Below are 19,766 nucleotides of genomic sequence, written 5' to 3'. Positions count from 1 at the left end.
AAGTTCTTTACGAAGATCAACCTCAGTAAGGGTTATTGGCATATCCTGAATGAGACAGAGTCTAAAAAAAAGACAACTTTTGTGACATCAGATGGATGCTACCAGTTCAAGAGGATGCCATTTGGGTTAGTCAACTCAGCAGGGACATTGAATTGCATGATGATGAAGATGTTGCACAAAACCACCAACATCGAGCATTATGTGAACAATATTCTGTCTGACACAGCCAGAAGGGAAGACTACCTGAAGAAGCTCAGTGAGTTGTTTGGGTGAGTGAGGGCAGCAAGTCTGATCATCAGACCATGTAAGTGCTACACTGATAATTCTGTGCTGGACTTTGTTGGATGGAAGGTGGGCAACAAACAGACAACCATGGAAGAGAAGAAGCTAACCTACATACAAGATGCATAAGCTACTACGACCAAGCAGCAAGTCTGATCCTTCCTGGGGTTAGGAGGATACTATAGGAAGTTCATTCCAAAATGAGCTGAAGTTGCTGCACCACTGACTGAACTGACCAAGAAAGGCCAGCCCAACAAGGTAAATTGCAAAAAACCACAGCATATGGCATTCCAGAAGGTGAAGAACATGTCAGGAAGTTTGCCAATCCTTAGAAGGCCAGACTTCAACAAACCATTCATCATTCCCACCGATGCTTCAGATGTTGGAATTGGAGCAGTACTTCTGCAAGGGCATGTAGACAGACTGTTTCCCATAATGTGTGATTGAACTACTTCTACAGGAAGGACTTCATCATCCAGACAGACCATCAGCCCTGTGAATACATCCAGAGGTGCATAATCAACAGTGCGAGGATCATGAGGTGGGCATTGTACCTCCAGAACTATTGGTTCTGCATTGAGGTCACCAAGGGAACTGCAAATGTTGGTGCATACTGTATGAGTAAACTTTGTGCATGATCTGAAAACAGTCTTTGTATATAGTGCAAGAAAATATTGTATACTTTTCTTGAAGAGGGGCTTACTGTTAGATATACATTACTGTTTCAGTCAAGTTTAATTTGAGTGATAAATTTAGTTATTTTTAGAAGCAATAGTTTATCACAAGTTTGTTTATGTAAACGTAACTGTTTATGAATCATACATTGTGTAGTTCATAGTTATGAATTTGGGATTGTTCTATTATTGTGTCATGTTACTAGAATCTTCTAAGTTTTTCTTATTGCTTTAATTGAGTATTATTGCATCATAATATCGAGTAGTGTGTGGATCATTCTAGATCTCTGTCGGGGTATAAATGTGTGTCAAAAATTTAGTTCAAAAGATAGATCTAGACTGCATGATTGTGAGTATAACCATAAATAGTGTACAGTGATTATTTTTAAAGTGAAATTATCACAGTCTGTATCATAACAACAGAGTAGAGTTATTTAAAGCTCTGGATACAACTATAGTAACCAACAGTTAAAGTGGTGATTTTAAATTGAAGTTATCACAGACTGTATTGTTATTACAGAGCAGAAAGAATAATGTCTTGTGAAATTGTGCTTTAAATTAACTGAAGCAGCTTGTGTGGACTTTGACAAAAAAAAACAAAAACAATTATTTAAAGCTCTGTATATAAGTGTGATAACCAACAGTGTAATGAACACTTGTATATATGTCTGACCTGTTTTGATATATTTTTTTAAAAATAAGTATACTTGGTGCTGTTTGTTTATTGTTGAAATTCATTGCCAACAAGTCACATACACCTACTGTAAAGAATCCAACCCACACATAAAACCTGAAAAGATAATTAAATATGCAATTCTGTCAGTGATAACATTCACATTTAGTTAACCCATTCATGAAAACATACATGATTACCATTGTTCCTTAAATAATACTATCTTTTGATCTTTGTCGGCATATCAGCAAAGTGTTAAATGATTATCTTAAAATGTTTATATTGACTATTTGTCAACAAATCATGAAAAACTTATGAAATTAGATTCTATGAGTTTATTTGTTCGATTAACACACCTTATGGATGAGAAGTAATGTTGACAATACTTGGTTTTTAATGTTTGCTCTGACCACAAGGAGTACACAGAAAAGGCCAGTATACTTTCATCACTGGGTGATTGAGGTCGTCAATGCATGAGATAAGTTTGTTTTATTTTTATAATGTTCAGAATTTTTGTAATTTTGAAACTTCATATGCCTTTTGTCTTTAGATGCCATTCAGTAAATTTTTACACATACATTATTTCAGTAATTCATATATAAAAGTTAATATATATATTACTTTTCTGCATTTTTTAAAGCTTTTAGGATAATTTTGTCTACAAGAACTACTTGATTTACTGTCATGAGTTGTCACTTCACAGTGTTTGTAGGAAGGGGGAAATGTAGCATTTTTCATAGCAATCTAACCAAAGGTTATTTTTGTACAACTGCAGTTTATTTAGTAAAAGTGCAAATATAAACACATTATTGAGCAAAAATATTAGAAACAGTTACTGGTGAGTTCTATTCCTTTTCAGAGTCATGATTCATTTGTCTCCAATGATTTCTGAACTGGCAGTGGTATACGAGTTCCCTTACTTCCAGCTTTATCTTTTATTTTTTCACCACCAAATACAATTTATTGACAACTTATGCTGACATGAGTACAATATTAAATGTAAACAAATAAAAACTTACAAGTATTGTCTAATGTTATGTAGTGGGAAAATTCTTCTGATAGCTTTTCATCACTTGCAAAAGCACAGATGCAGGCATAAAAGTGAACACACCTTTTCTGACCTTCTTGCTACAGAAAAAACAAATCAAGAAGCTTCATAATTATTTACTGTCTGAAAGAATGTGTCAAGCTGCAAATTGTCTAACATTTCAAGGCCATGAAAATGCATCTTATTACAATCTTGTGTATTAAAGCAACAAAAACATTTTTATAATTTGTCTTTAATTAACTACTTAATTGTATTCTTAATCTATACACCAGTACTTTTTGTTTTTTCTTGAGTGAGTAAAATCCTATGGAGCTTAAAATCTAAAATACCTCAAAAACCAGTGAATGAAGGAAAATGGATTTAAGTGAGTGAAATATTATTTAGCAACATTCTTTAACTTTGAAACTTAATAAAATCATTACATTAGACTTAGTTAATTCATCACCAACAAATAGATGAACTAAAATGTAATTAAAATCCTCTTAAAATAAACTTACTAACTGGTGGATTTGACTTGCTTCTTTCCTATTAAATGTCTGAAACTCACTTAAATTTGAAAGCTATTTTTTTTAAAGTTTCTTGTAAATTATTATTAGTTACTCTTTGAATGTTTTTCAGATTCCATATTGATACAGTAGCTTTAGTTGCAACTTTAAGAAAATGTAAAGAATACCACAATAATACCTACAGAACCTGATAGTGAAGCAGTTATGAATCTGTGGTAAAACAGACAGCCAATATATATATATATATATATATGTTACAAGTGATAAAATCTCATGTACATGTTTTCACAGGGCTGCAGAAAAATCATGCACAAAGTGTGCATAAAACTTTAGCTGATAGGTGAAGATTTCTCTCAAACATTAACTGTTATTTTTTAAAAATTAAATAAAATTTTGAATTCAAAGAAGCAACAGGACTTGCCAAATAGTGTTACCTACTAGAAATCAGGGTGTTCATTTCCAATTTTATACAAATACATTTTCAGGGAAGGAAAATGTTAACTTCCAAATGGACATTCTTACCTCTCTGCACCTAGTAGTTAGAATCCCACATTCATGTGGTGGAGGGGCCAGTGTAATTGCAAAAACCTAGATGAGCTACCTTCAGAGAAGGCAATTAAAGGGGAAAGCTTATGGAGCGTGACACCCTATAATAGGAGCTTAGTACAGAGGTGATACTCACTGGAAACTGCATCCATCTCATGCAGGATATACTCATTGCTAGGAATGAAAAAAATGAAATGAGGAAAGCAAAATGAGTCAATATGTCACAGGAATGGGTAGAAAAAGAAATGACTGTCTGCAAATTTGTACACAAAAGGTAAGTAAAACATGAGGTGCAGTGTGACTAGGGCAATGATAAGATTGTATAATTTTTTTTGTGTTCTGGGCCGAAGATATGCTGAAAGGAAGAGCAAGAAATTGAAAGACTCGATTCATAAGGATGAAACATAAAAAATGTATTTTTTGTGTTCTGGGTCGAAGATATGCTGAAAGTAAGAGCAAGAAATTGAAAGACTCGATTCTGAAGGATGAAACATAAAAAATGTATGGAGGATAGGCATGGGGCAATCAGAATATGTCCAAAGCATTGACCTTGGTCATCCACAGACTGGGTGAAAAAGATCACCATAAAGAAATCTCCCTCTGGATCTGTGGAATGACCATAAACCAGTTTAGTGATAATAGGTCTATAACAAGATGCCAGTCCCCAGTCTTCTTGGGGACCACAAAGAGGTGAAAGTAAAAATTCAGAGAAGGGATGAATACCCTGTTGATTGCATTTTTGGTTAAAAAGATCTCAGACCACATACTTGACATATGAGAAAAAAAGGGGTTGGAGGGAGGAGAAAAGGAAACAGGAAGAGAAGAGAAGGGGAACAGAAGAGAAATGGAGAGAGAGAGAGACCATGGGTGACAACCTGAAGAACCCATTCCTCAGCAGAAGAAAACTAACCAAAGATTGGCAAAGTGAGACAGACAGGCACCCACTGGACCCAACCTGACAGGATATACTCACAGACGAGATGAGTGAACCTGACATTGAGAAGTGGTAAGGCCTGGAAGCTGGAATGGAAGTGTAGGGGTATATTGATCTGATCAAGAAACAGGAATCAAAGGTGAGGTTGAGAAAGATAGAAATGAAGAAAGATAAGAAGGACTGATGCTTGCCTGCTTCAGCCCAGGTCTTCAATGTATTAGTAATACCAACAAAGACTTCTGGGCAAAGAAAGGGAGCCCAATGAAGATGATGTGGATAAGGAGGGAGGAAGACATCAGTAAGGAGTGCATCCTCACCCAAAACCCTTCTGGAGCATGATGAAGTGCCTCAGAGATAAGGTGGGGAAAGAGGGGGTAACATAGGAGGGTGGTGAAAAAATACAAAGCACAAAAGCTGGACACCAGATAGGGAAATAAAAGATAAAAACCCAGGCAGACAAAAACGAAATTTTGGTGATCTAGAAAATGATAGGAAGAACAGCTGTAAGCCAGAATAAAAGAGCCAAGAAGGTGAGGAATGCAAGGCATGTGGGTATGGGTGTGGAGTTGTTCAAGAAAGGGATCAGCATGAACCATAATATCAGGCAAAGGAAGAATGAAAAAGTAATCATGAAAATTGGTTTCATGGAGTAAAGAATGGAAAGAATCAAAAGATACTGGTGAAAGAGTGGGGGAAAAGTTAATCGAATTCATCATTCTCAAATGGAGGAGAAGGGATATTTGGCAGAAGGTACAAGAGAAGGAGGCCCAGTATACATGAGGGAACCCACAACACACTGCACAATAGCTGTAATATCTTCAACAGTCACATCTGGAAGCCAGAGTAGAAACAAGTCCCATGTTTGTAGCTTTGTCACTTTCATAGGATAAATTCGAAGTCACTTTCACTTGTGAATTCATTATAATATTCAATGCTTTTGAAACAAAAGAGAAGGTAGAAGGAAACTTAAGTTCCTTAAATGAATACAAATCTCAGTACATTAAATGTACATTGAAAAATCAACATGTCTGTTCAAGACAATGTTGAGGAAAGGAATAAAGTTACCATGAGTGCAAGTGCTCAAGGAGTGTTACTGTGCTTGGAGATTGTGTCTACCTTCTACTGGATGTCATCATGCACCAGTGCAGTTCATGATAAACATGTGAATCTTAGACAGGAGTAAGCTAAAGGCTAATGGCATGCAAATCTCATAGGCAGATGCATAAGGGATATAGTTATTCTGTGTTAGGAGGTGAGGTGCTGTCTTAGAATAGATAATTTATAATACACTACAAATATGTTTTTATATCACATACTCCATACGGTACCAGGCCACTGCAGTCAAGAACTTCAACCTCATTAATCAACCTCTAAATAAAGTTTGTGGTATTTACTACTTGATTAATTAAAAAACTTATTAACTGATTACATAGATTAATTTACTAGTACAACATCCACCCTACATCCCATGCAAGTAAATAAAGAAAATGGTATGTGCTTACTGTTTTAACCTTTTTTCAACTAACCTGTTATTATAACATGCTATTAATTTTCTAACTTTTTATCATTTTGGTTAAATAATTTTTGAATTATAATTATTTCATATGATTGACCTCTTCTAACAGCAGCCACTTGCGTATTTGCAAAAATATATTTTTTATGAAAAGAATGTTTTTCCCAAAAGTTTTATGGGCATTCCCTACTTGGTGGATGAATTACTAATGTTGACTGAATAACAAAAAGCGATTACCCTTGTCTGTTTCTCAAATATGCTTTAATCCCACACTGATCTTCTGTAAATCAAATATATTGATAAGTAACGAAAACGTTTTACTCTCTCTCGGTGAAAATAATGTTTTTATTTAAAACATTTCATGATTACAATTATAAATAATTAAGTAGCCAGTTAGACATTATCATTTATTTATGTACATTGATTAAATAGGATAAATATAAAAATGATATTCAACAAAGATCTGAGTAATCACAATATTTTGCAAACATTTATTTGTTTGCTGTTAAGCACAAAGCTCCATAATGGTTATCTGTACTATGCTCACCGTATCAAAAACTGGTTTATAGCAGTACGAGCCCTCAAACTTTTACTGCTGAGCCACTGATGGGCATTTTGCTAATGCCTCCCACACTCACTAAACTTATCTGATTTGATAAACACAATAAAAAACACTCCTGTTTACAAGTATTACAATTCCATAAAACTATAAAATATTATTAAAAATTAAAAACACAATAATCTTAAACAAAGAACCAAACATCAACAAGATACTTTTATTAAGCTTAAAGCAATCTACAGTCGTGTGACTTTTCTGCTTCACACTGTATGTAATATTTCTGTGTCTAGAAAAAATTACTTTAACCTGACGATGACAAAACCTTCTCCAAACATTGTACACTTGTTACTGTGTTAAACTTTTAACAATTTTTTCTCAGATTTTCTAATCTTAAATATGCTTTCTCAGGAAGATTTTTATGAGGTATCCCAAAATGTTGCACCTTGACATGAAACCATCCAACTGGGCAGGGTCCCTGGAAGCTTTGGATAAAATGGCACTTCTGGGATTCTGAAATAGCCTAAAATTATCTGTACACAACAAAGGTTGATGAGAACTTAATGGATTTAAAGGGGTTGGCTAACAAATATTTACTATGAAATTTCACGATATCACTTAAATTTTGGATCTGGAGTTGCCAAAATATAATAGAAGAGGCAATAGAAATGGTGGTAAAACTAAAAGACAGAAATGGTATGACTAAACATACCACTCATAACTAAATCCACTCCTTGAAATATACAATTTTGAAACTTTAATTGTTTTCACACAGTATACTGATAGCTGCTTTGTAACTTATTATACTCCCTTGTTGCTGTTTGCATGCTTTTACCAACTGCCTTGCAAGTTTTAACTTGTAGCATGGGATTAGATTCTCATGTATGTTCATTTTGATAAGCATGATGTAGCTCAGAGACTTGTTGAAATCCAATGATGGTCTGAAATCAGTTTTGTTCTTTCTAATTAAAGAGAAAACTCTTTCCTTTGCTACATGCTGTGTGGAACTGTCAAAACAACATGGCTCAGCTTGGGGAGATACTGCTGCAAATACTTCCAAACTATATCCATATGAAGATATGCAATACTGTTCACTTTCTCTTACTTTTCCATGATTTTTGCTTCACTCCACACAGACTCAGGTATGCCCTTCTTAGTCACTGATTGATAGGTCATGAATTCCTCCTCCAGTTCCTGATAATTTGCAAGGGTACCTTCATGGACGTGTGAAAGTTAGGACATTGTTGCGTGAACATTATCAAATACTGTTCTCAATTAGCATATAATCTAGTGGTATCCATTCAGATAATATGTGAATGCTGACTCATACCATTTTCTCACACCATCACAGAATCTATCAACTTCATGTTGGCTAATATCTTCTTCATTAAAAAGCTTCTTAATGGTGTTTCTGGTGATAAAGCCAATACTTAATTGCCTTTTATATTTCTGGCTGTGGAGTCCAAAGACTAGTACTTTATATAAGTCCCCTTTTTCCTATTCTTCCCTCAAGGCTTCAGGCTTTGCAAATTTCAAAACTAGCTTGTTCGTGAATTTTTCCATTTTACCTTCTAACAGATAGATTAATGGGTCTTCATGCTGAAGGAATTTGTTAAACACTGTGAAGGTCACTATTGGTGACTGAATAAAGAATAAATAAAACTCTGTCATAGGATCTTTGAAGGCATTTCTCAATCTTTGGATCTGGTCACTGATCAGTTTTGAGAGAAATAAGACTTTAGCCCAGCAAATTTTTTTAATTCATGATTTACAAATTACTCATAGGTAGAGTAACAAAATTCATGGTACTCTTTCTCTATTGCTTTATCAAGTCAGAAGAAGAGATCCACTGAATGATCCTCAACATCAATGATCTCACTAAATGAGGTACAGGCTTTACCAGCTGCATTATGAAGCATGTGGCTTGAACAGCCAGCAAAAACAACACTTGGGTTTCTTTCAATAACCCTACCTTTCATCAAATTGTTGTCACTAATAGTTGTATTGGTATTATCAACTACAAGACCAGTAATTGAAATCCTTGTGATATCATACTTCTCAAACCATCAACATTTTCAAATATGCTGCAAGCCTTTGATGCATCTGGCTCTTCAATTAAGTTCATGTCAAAGCAAATAAGTCATTATTCTGTTGTAGTTGACATCAAATATACAAACAGCAATAGGGTACATTTTAGATAACCCAGTGTTATTACTTCCATAAATCATAAAGCTAAATGGCTGCTTTAGCATCTCAACAACATTTCTATCATTTAAACCTTTTGCACCAGGTAGGTCAAAGTGCACATGTAACAACCTATTAAAAAGTTACATTCAAGATTTAATTACACTACATCATCATCAATGTATATGAATAAATTTGACATCAAAACATAGTTAATAAAGAAAATGTTAAGATTAATTAATTTTATAAGGAAATATTTATAAAAAATCCTCAATCTCCTGACAACTGTGGCATTTGCTCTCTCTGTCTTCCCTCTTCTCTGATTTATTCAACATCTCTTTGAGAATTAAATTACTTATTATAACAGAGATGTTATTCAGGCAAAGCATAATTTTTATAGCCTTCAATCTTATTTGGTTTCAGAGCCATAAACTAGAAAATCAGACACCTGCCTCATCCTCTATTTCACAAATTGGCAATAGTTCTCTCCGATATTTAATACTACATTATTTATAACCAATAAAAAGCCAAAGTTTTAATCTATCAAATGATGTATCATATTATGTTGTTTTCTATACAAAGAATTGTCTATGTTCCTTCCAATTCAAACTTTATTCCCACAGGAAACACATCAAAGAGTTTAGCTCAATTTTTAATGTGATAGGTATTGGACAATGTCTGGTATTTATTTGTTATTACTCTGTGTTTTTAGGTGCATTATTTAATTAAATAAAAACATATTTATTTTAGTAGTACCATTAGTACAAAAAGATAGGGTTAAGTCTCATCAACAGTAGACAGCAAAAAAATGAAAAAAAAGAAGACCCAGATAAGTACTATATTTCCTGTTTTTCATGTGTATTCTTTATCTGTTATTACACAAATAGCTAAATTTAAAAATTCTAAAACATATAAGGTTAGATTACTCATAATAAATAATAATAATAATAATACAATCATTTTTCACGAGGTATGCTCATGAGCAGCCTATGCATTAAGTAATTTGATAGGGCAACATGAGCTACATGTTCACAAGTGATGTACAACTTGTATGGCAAGATTATGAGTTAGGCACAGTTCAAAGGGCAATAAAACAATAAAATTAAGTATAGATAGATGTATACTCTTACAAACTTTAAGCTATTTAGGATAAACAACTGTGGTTTCCTGTTACAATTTGCAGAAAAATTTCAGAAAAAAAAAGACAGTTTAGAATTATTTCCCAATTCTTTTATGGTTACCTAAGTCATTCAAATCAACCAACCCTGTATAGTTATAATATAGAAAATAACAGATAAAATATAAAGTTTTTCTGAAAACAAAACACACTTGATGTTTGTTTAGGAAGTTTTAGGGATTATGCAAACAAAATTTGAAAAATTTCAGATGAAGTATTTTTATTCTTAACAAGAAAATCACTTTGCATTCAGAACAGTAAACATTCTGACACCATATAATTACTGACAAGTTTTAGTAAAAATACTTAATTAAAAAGTCTGATTTTTTGTCTACAAAAGACTTTGAATTTCGCTTGTGTTTTGGGGTGTCTAAAAAGGTAAAATGGTAAATATTAAAAGCTAAATAATAAGAAAACTTTGCAGGTAGTTTATTTACACTTTAGATTGAGAAACAAACTATATTACATAGTTTGTATTCCTTTTCTTTTCTTGTGGCAGCATCTGGGTACAACTCCCATGACAGGAAACATAAAGTTTCAGCTATCATCATCTGCTTTTTATTGTCATGTCCACCTATCCTATATGGATTTCATCCAGTGCTGTGCACATCTGAATGTTTACTGGCTACAGCAAAGTTTTTTGCTGTACATGGGGCTTGGAGTTATGGGCAAATGAGGAGGTGTTGTACTGCCTGCCTCTCACTGCAGTCGCAGGCAGAGGGTTCACAGGATTATCCCCACATTTCCCTTTTGCAATTGCACAAACTTGAATTATAATTGGATGGAGCCTGCCAGAACAAGGTACTTATATAGAAAGCTTTTAAAAAAAGCTGTTTCTGAAATAACAGACTATTCCAAGTGACAATGTAACCAAGTACAAACAAAAAACCTGTGTTTTAATAAAAAAAGCTGTTGTCAAGGTTGTGTTTAATTAGTAAATAATGAAACCACTTGATGTGGTACCATAGCAAGGTTTCAGATAAAGGCCTGTGCAAAAACCAAGAAAAATGCTGAAAAATCAAGAAATGTATAACATATTTTCAAGGGATGATAGGTTTTTATTAAAAATAACATTTATCTATAGGATGGCTGGAAAAAAGAAAGAAAAATGAATAGGTTGTTTTGTTTACAGGCAAAATTCTTTGCAACTGTGCAAAAATGGAAATAGTAACTTTTTTCTTCTTGAATTACATTAAATGAGTGTCAGAATATGACAAAATATCAATTCTAAAATACTTTGGGGTTAAAATACTTATAAGTATCATACAAAATGTTTAGTGAAAGTATACGAAAAGTGAGAGAAAATCCTGTCTTCAAATACAATAATTTAGGAGTAAGTTATTTTGTTCATCCTAAACTGTTATACATGAAAATGGATCATACATGCAAAGTTGTACTAAACTTGTAAAAACCTGAAAATAATAAGATGAAAATAAAAATATTACTTCATAACATTTTCAAATAAATTTTTTTTCAAATAGGTAATATTAATAAACTTTATCATCTGAAAAACATCAACAATAAAACATTAACAAAAATACCAGTTTGGACAAAAGGCCTACATTATACGTAAGTTAGTTGAATACTCCTTTCATTGTTGGAAATAAAATAATTTTTAAAAGCACATGCAAAAATAAATACTACATTGTATGAACAATACTGATATTCATTAAAATAAAAATGTCAAAATACACTAAATTGAGTACTTATGTTGAACATTATTCAAACATACTATTCATGCATCTTTTCATTTATGTTAAACATTGCTAGGGATTCATATTTTGAGAAACTACTATTCAAAACAGAAACAATCCAGGATATTGTAAGACAGGGGTGAACAACTAGACCTCTACTCAAGCAATACTGATAAATTTACATTACTTTTGCTGGTTTGTTCCCCTTTATAACTGTAGAGTACTTGTAACTTAATAAGAAAATAAATTGGAAAGCTAACAAAATCATTATGAGTAGCTCAACTGAGTTATAATCCAAAAATTTCAAAGCTTGAATCATTATTTCTAGTAATGTGATTGATATGAAAATAAAACAGAGATAAATATTTCAAATTTTGTAATTTAATTTAAATAGTTATAATCATTAAAAAAAAATTATGGTCTACACAAAAATTTATATTTTAGTGTTCATAAACAGGCTACCCATTTTAAATCTTTTAATTGTCATTGCTAGGTCATAGCACTTACATTTTTGCTTATTTTTGACACCAACAATACAATATCATCTTTCTCATGAATATTATAATTTACAAAGAATAAAAAATCAATTTTTTAATAAGTATATGTTACAAGAGCTGCAGATTTCTTAAGCAATACTAACTTTGATGAAAATGATGGTCTGAAGTCTAGAGCATACATACTGTTAGTGTCTGGAAAATCTAAGGCACAAAAAATTTACTATGGTAACATTTAATTGATATTCATATTGTTGTATGCCTTTACAAATAATTGGTTATTTGGATTACTGTAAACTCCAGCTATTTGACTTCAAAAAGCTGAATTTTTGTTATTATAATTAACAAATCAGTCAAATAGAAACAATGACATCCAATATATTTTTTGGTACTATACGGCTGTTTTATTAGTTTCTGAAAAAATTGTATGGGCTCACTCCCTGGGCCCTTCCACTGCCTGTGCCTGATTATATAACAAAAAAATACAATTAATATCTTGAACAAAAAATGGATGGGGGCCTTAACTTTAGCCCCTCCCCCAGATATGTACCTGCTTATAGAACATTAAGTAATACAGTTATGCAATCATAAATTAGAAACAAGATATTTAGTCAATTACATAAGAGTTGTGATTACATCAATGAGTATCCCATTAACTAATCAATTAATCAAGTAATGTCACAAAAATAATCAATAATCAACCATATCTCTAGCAACTTAAATATATAAAAAAATATAAATGTACTATTTTTTTTACACATTGTTAAAGCTCTATCTAAATGTGGTCGAAAATGAAAAAGTTTGACATTTGATGGTTTATTTTTTTGTATATTGAACAAAATTAGGGGATGAGAGCTTTAGAAATTTTAGCTGCAAGTAAGGACCACCCTAACATACATGTATACATAGTGATTTAAGCATTTACAACATTAAATTTTTTACTTACATTTAATATATGTTGGATTAAAAATTAAAATCTTTGATAATTATTTTTGTTTTGTTTGTTTTTGGACATTATGTATAGCTACTGAAGGGTTATCTGTGTTAGCTATTCCTAATTTTGAACTAACAGATTTGAAGGGTAGGATCATCACCCTTGTAATGCATCCATATCCCTAAAGTATGGAGTGCAATTTGTTTTGGGATGTGAAAGATATACCCGCATATAAATAGTCCAGCCTGCAAACAACTGGGCCAAGCTGAGCCCATTTTTATTTATTTGCTTGGACATTGAAATGCTTGAGAAGAATAAATTTTGTGAATGATATTTTTAGTTGAATTTAACGTGTGGTATATTTCTCATGTGGCTTCTTTAACTAAGCTCCTATAGTACACTCTTAATTCATGATATTTGTGGTGAACGTTATTGAAGTATACTGACCTGATACAAGTTCTGTGGTTGTGTATAATGTAATAAAATGGTTGGTAATGTGATAAGTAGAGATTTTCTTCTTTAAACATATCAATTTGCAAATATTATAACAAGGTATAAAAAAAATTAACAAGATTATACCAAAAGTGATTTAAAATTTACCTTAAAAGTTTTACAGCTACATTGAAAACGTCGATCTTGTGCATCCCTTGTTCTGGACATTCCAAAAAATGAAAAATGGAGGAATCCTAAAGGTTGCTTTGTACTTGTCTTACATTTTACTACCATTGTATTTTTGGACACCCTTTGTACTAAAGGCCCAGCAGTTTCTGTGGCTAGTAACCAAATTGACTGTTTGATTTCTGTTGATATAGGCAATGCATTCAGAACAGAATTTTTTAAAGTTAAAGGCTGACCTTCTGTAAGACAGTTCACAGCAGCCTTGATGTGATGGCAAGGGTTCAAGTTCAATTCCTGCTGTTGGGCTGATTTAACACATGTTTCAACATAGCAATGGGCAGGCCCCTGCTTTAAGATGTCAGAGTTACCTATGGCATCAATCAGGGGTAGCTGAACAAACCTCCTGTAGTCTGGGCCTCTGTCCCGAACACGCACAGAATACAACTGGTCTGTAGATCCTGTGATGATTCTCACTGCATCAGGTCTTGAAGATTTCTTATGTTCTCCACTATCACGATAAACTACATCACAAGTCTTGTTTTTACAAGTCAGTCTACGGGTTCCATTATATGTGCCACATTTAGGACATTTACGGATTCCTCGAAGGGTAGGTTTACCTAAATCTCCAAATAAAGTCTTCATTCTTTGGTTAGAAGATGACATTGTACTATCAGTACAACTGAATTTTATTCTCTGAAAAAAAAAAGAAGCATACAAGTACATTTAATAATAGCAAGCAAAAGTAACACTTAACATAAAATGCAATGCATTTATAATCTTTTATAATCTCATACAATGAGCAGCTGTCACATTTTGAAATTCTTACTGTATTTAAAAAAAGCCACTATTTCACTTGCCTTTACAATACTTCAACAATAAAGCAAAACAAAAAACAAAAAATATTGCACAGTTTGAAATGTGTTCTAAATATTTTAAATATTATATTATTCAAAATTAGATGTTTTCAATTTTTAAAATGCAGTTTCAATAAATCAACCTTCTATCCTAACTGATGCTGTCAGTGTAAAATCATTACCCAATAATATCTTACACAGTATATTTTAAAATTTGTATGCCCATAAGTGTATAGAATAACAAGCAAATTGTAAAATATAAAGTAATATATTATCATTGCGCTTGTCATACAAATTAATTCACATAAACTGATTCGTCAACAACATCAAGGTAGATTTAAGAAATAAAGGATTAGGCTTGCATAACTGTCTTTAAGGAGCAGAGCAATTTGTCATTTACATCATTAAATGACAATAAAGCAGTATATAATAAGAATTCATGATAAAATTCACTTAAGTCTTCCAAAACCAAAGCAACAGTTGTTAGTTCTTGTAAGAAACAGCAAAGAAACAATCCTAAGACTCATAATGACTTAATCATCTGTCTGTAAACTGAGTGACTATAAGTGAGTTGTTGAAAGTATGGAGAGAACATTTTTCAGTTCTTAGAAATCAGAAATACTTGTGTTTGTTATTTAAACCTTTCTCCTGGAGAAGAGAAGCATTCTTTTTTTACATTAATAAAGTTTAGAGCAGTTATTTTACTGTATTTTAGTTAGATTTGCCAGGACTGGACACTTTTAGGTTTTATTATTGCAGGTTCAACTAGGTCTAAAGTTACAAGATTAGACTTGTTACTAGATCATTAGGCCTAACTTACTGTTTTTTAAAGGGCAATAGGATACTAAAGCTATTATCACAAGTTTTACATAAGTGAGAAAGAAAGAAAATATATTATGTTAAGAATTGAAATTATTGTTTCTATTATAATTTAGTAGCTGCTGAGTAGTATGGAATAATGACTAGTTAACTTCAATATGGTTAAAAGGTAGTTCAGAGAAAAGTGGGGTGAAACTTAAAGGGTGTGTTAGTTTTGCTTTGATTTTTGCTCTTAATCTAATTTTTGTTTCCATTCTAATGGTGCAATCTTCCCTAAAGGTAACTTCTTATCTTCAAGTAAGCAAGCTCTACAAGTATGGTGTACTGCATCGTTCTGTGCCTCCTCAAAGTTGCTATCAAGCCCACAATACTCGGGTATAACCCCATCCTAGTGAAAGGAAATGTATAAAATTAGGGTACAGGTTAACTTGGAAAATGGTAAGAAATACTGCTGGGGTTTCAAGGCTGCAACAGCAGTAAAAAATTAGGGCTATAAAAGCAGACTTGTTTAACATTAAGGTGCTAGTTTCTTATAGATTTGAACCTTTGGCTGAATGGAATGAGAAATAAGATGATCAAGAGCTTTCTTTAATAGTGAAAGATGCTCTCATTAAGTACACTGATAAAACCCAGACTCATTTTCTGACCAGCGCAATAAAAAAAACTTTAAAATATTTAAATAAATCACTTGTGAAACATAAAACATCATTTACCTTATATAGTGTAAGAAATACAATTACCAATATGTAGAACATACACAAACAACTCTTAGAGAATGTTTCAATAACCATTAATCTTCTATTAACACTGAAAAAGATCTGTCTGTTGCCCTTTAAACAACACTTTAACCAACCCAATCATTCCATTAACGATGTTACTCTCATTGGCATTGAAACTGGATTCAAAACTAAAGCAGATAGAGAAATAAAAGAAGCTTACTGGATTGCTAATCTAAACCCTGTTCAACCTTTTGGAATTAATCTAGATCCTGGAATCAGTGATCCACATTCACTGGTTTCATCTCTGTCAAAAAAATAATTTTTATTCTTTACTTATTTTTTCATGTAATGCGAATGCTGAATTTCCTAAAACTTGCTATTTATTTAAGACAATTTTTCATACCTGTTTTTATAAATTGATTAGCATAACGTATCTTTTTTAATCAGTCTCCAGGTGTCACCTTTATTTTACTTAAACACTTAAGTATAGTTTTAAATATACATATATTTATCCATTTCTAAAGTAAAATATCCCTAACACATTTTCACATACGCTCTCGCCATCAGCAACATCATTCCAGAAATGAGATGTTTACAACATTACATAGAGAAATAGAATAATAGTAGTCAGTTAGAGCCCCACTATCTGGAGGCTTGAGAAATACTAAGTTATGGAGTGTGTATGTTTGTTTATTTCTCCAATCTCTAACTTGAATTCATCAGGAAGAAAGAGTCAAACTATGGAGAGTGAATAAGAATAATCTTTATTTATAACAAAAAAAAACACTATTATAATTACTAATACAAATGGACCAGTGGTTCCATGGTGAGTGTGTTAACTAGTGAGAAAGAGAAGGGAAGTGAAACCTTTGTGAGCTCTCTTTCACCAGTCCAGTGTATACCTCACCCCCATCACACACCAAATCCCCTGTAAATTAAACTAAAACAAAGTTACAAAATAAACTCAAGGTTAAAATAAAAAAAGAAAAACTACCAAAAGATACTAAAGTTAATAAAAAATAAACTAAAACACAGCAAAATTTAAATCTTAATAAAGAACATTGAATAAAGAAATACTGAATCTCAACAAAAAAACTATGTCTACTAAAAGTTAAGTTAGAGAAAAATCTGCTAAACTAAAGAGAACTTGGCTTTTAATGTAAAATACAATAACAATTTAAGTCAGGTTCACACAAGAAACCTTATTCTGCACATGACCTCCATCCAGTTGTGCTGTGGTTCATAAAACTTTGGGTCATTACCCAATTCACTGACAGAAAAGACAATTCTCTATTTTTTGGATGTCATGTGCCATCTTCTCTACACAAAACTAGGTTAAGTGGCAGTTAGCAGATGAGGTCCCAGACAGAGCTAGTAAGAAGCAAAATTAAAACGTGTTTGATTGAATGGCATTCCATGTCCAAACTGAACTTTAAAAAAAATACAGAAAATGGAGGAAAACAGTGTGGAAAAAAATTTCTCTGAGGTTAAACCAAATGGCCAGGGAGTTGAAAACACATGGTATCATCCTGACCCCATTCCTTTTATGCTGCTTATATAACAACCAGGTGGTAATGGAAGGAATAGATTTGGAATGAAGGACAAGCATGTTAACCATTTTCATGGGGATGATAATAGAGAACAGCATCCTATATGTTTATAAATATATTAGTCAAGCAGAGACCCATGATGCCTTTGGACTGAGAAATTCACAGGCATTATGGATATATATTCTACAGGTGAGTAGAGCATGAGCACATTTGAACCCCACAGAAATGTTGCTTGACCATGATAATCCTTTGATTACACTGCCTCTAACCATAGTTTTTAGATCAGAATGATGGTTGTAACCAAGCATTTATGATCCTTTTTCAACCTACATATGTAAGTGACCTTCAAGTCGATTGGAATTTATCTAACCTTGTATTTAAATCTGGACTTTTACTAGTTAAGCCCAAAGCTATTATTTTCCTACACTGAAAATATATTTCCAATAGGCACTTAGCTCCTTTCATATAATTGCTATTCTCGTTCAGTGCTGTCCTCTATATGCAAATTTTTTTTGCATGCCACAAACCTTGAAACTCCCACCTACCCCCTAATCAACATGGTTCACTGCATCTTCACATGTAAATCATCATGCAACAACTCTCCACCAATAGGAGTGTGACACTCTCCTGATGCACGTGACTCTCTCTATTTGATTCTAACTAACCATCACTATGAGATTAGGCAGAAAGTAAGCCCCAGTTTTAAATACCTATCAGAAATATAGATAAGCATCCTTCAAAAGTGTCTTAAAAACACCCATAGAGAGGTACACATGTGGGGGACCACACCACTTCTGTACCAGATATATACTTCACCCAGTTAGGTAGAACAGTCACATAAACTGGCAAAAATTGTGAGGAGCACATCCAATGATTGAATGTGTCTCATGGCATAGAGTGGCTAGGATGTGAGAGATCATACTCGGCAGGTCAACTCCAGTCCAAAACCAAGCACCATAGGGCACACATAATCCAATCAATGGTAGGAGGATGTCCACACCATTTTCACCTCAAGTTGAGTAGAACAGAAGGAGAACATTTTCATACAACTTTACTAAACAGGGCACATGTGCACAAGTCCACAACCAACACTAGTCATCTGAGAACCTGACATCCAAACAACAGTAGGAAGGGATATGCCAATGTGGCAGTTCACTTCAAGTCCAAAACCAATTGGATCCATTCCACTCTGTGCAACCTCTGCCTCTGATAGAGAACCTCTCGAGGGACAACATTTGCCTTGCACATCATCATCCACTGGATAGGACCACACAAAAACTGAAGCACATGGATGACCAGCTGACATCTCAAGCAACCACAGAGCTGGGGCAAATCAAACTGGATCTGTGCAACAACAACCGCCGGGACCCACTGCACAGAGGTGGAGTGCATGAGGCAAAAAACTGGGACCAATGTAGGATGAGGAATCATGACCAACTTGTGTGAGGATTTAAGTTGGTTGTTCCAAAAACCATCCATTGGAAACCTACATCCAGTTGATGGTAGAACAAAGGATCCCAATCAGAGGAGTGATTTGCAATGTGGCAGATCTACTCAAATTCATGGAATATACTATTGTGATATATGCACAATATTATAGGACTACACAGAAGCTGGAGCACATGGATGTACAACATCAATGTGTGGAGGTAGAGCACAGGAGTGGAGGATTTATGCCATCTACAATGGCATGAACACCACTGCCCTACTCTCTATGGAATGGAAGTGATCACATTCAGAAGGTTGCCTCCACGGTCCAACACACAAGTGGCTAGGAACTCGAAATTGGCAAGAACTCTCATACTCCACTAGAAAAAATTGGGGGAGATATGTGGTGGAGAGTCCAAAGGAATGCCGACAACAGAGAAAGTGCATTGGGTGACCATGAAAAAACCTTATTTTGAAAAGCAGACTGGTCTGATTTATTCAATCGAAGGAACAGCAGGGATGGGCAGCAATCCCCTTCTGCTATATCCATGAAAGTCCATAGG

At 33.4% G+C, this 19,766-nt stretch overlaps 1 protein-coding gene across 3 annotated transcripts in view; it reads right to left on the bottom strand.

Moving 5' to 3' along the window:
- The window catches only part of LOC106468837 (uncharacterized protein C2orf42 homolog), an 80,901-nt gene that overhangs the window by 41,571 nt on the left and 19,564 nt on the right, over nucleotides 1-19,766 (bottom strand). For 2 of the 3 annotated variants that reach the window (XM_022397197.1, XM_022397199.1), the window contains exons 3-4: nucleotides 13,816-14,526; nucleotides 2,649-2,757 (exon numbers count right to left, since the gene is read on the bottom strand). In XM_022397197.1, coding sequence (XP_022252905.1) covers nucleotides 2,649-2,757; nucleotides 13,816-14,496 — 790 coding nt within the window. In that variant the 5' untranslated portion in view covers nucleotides 14,497-14,526. Of the gene's footprint in view, nucleotides 1-2,648; nucleotides 2,758-13,815; nucleotides 14,527-16,445; nucleotides 16,485-19,766 lie in introns of those variants that run through there. The other variant, XM_022397198.1, reaches the window with a different exon arrangement.

Source organism: Limulus polyphemus, unplaced genomic scaffold (genome assembly GCF_000517525.1).
Source record: "Limulus polyphemus unplaced genomic scaffold, Limulus_polyphemus-2.1.2 Scaffold3184, whole genome shotgun sequence".
Taxonomy (NCBI): Eukaryota; Metazoa; Arthropoda; class Merostomata; order Xiphosura; family Limulidae; genus Limulus; species Limulus polyphemus.
This window is presented reverse-complemented; position numbering and strand designations above follow the sequence as displayed.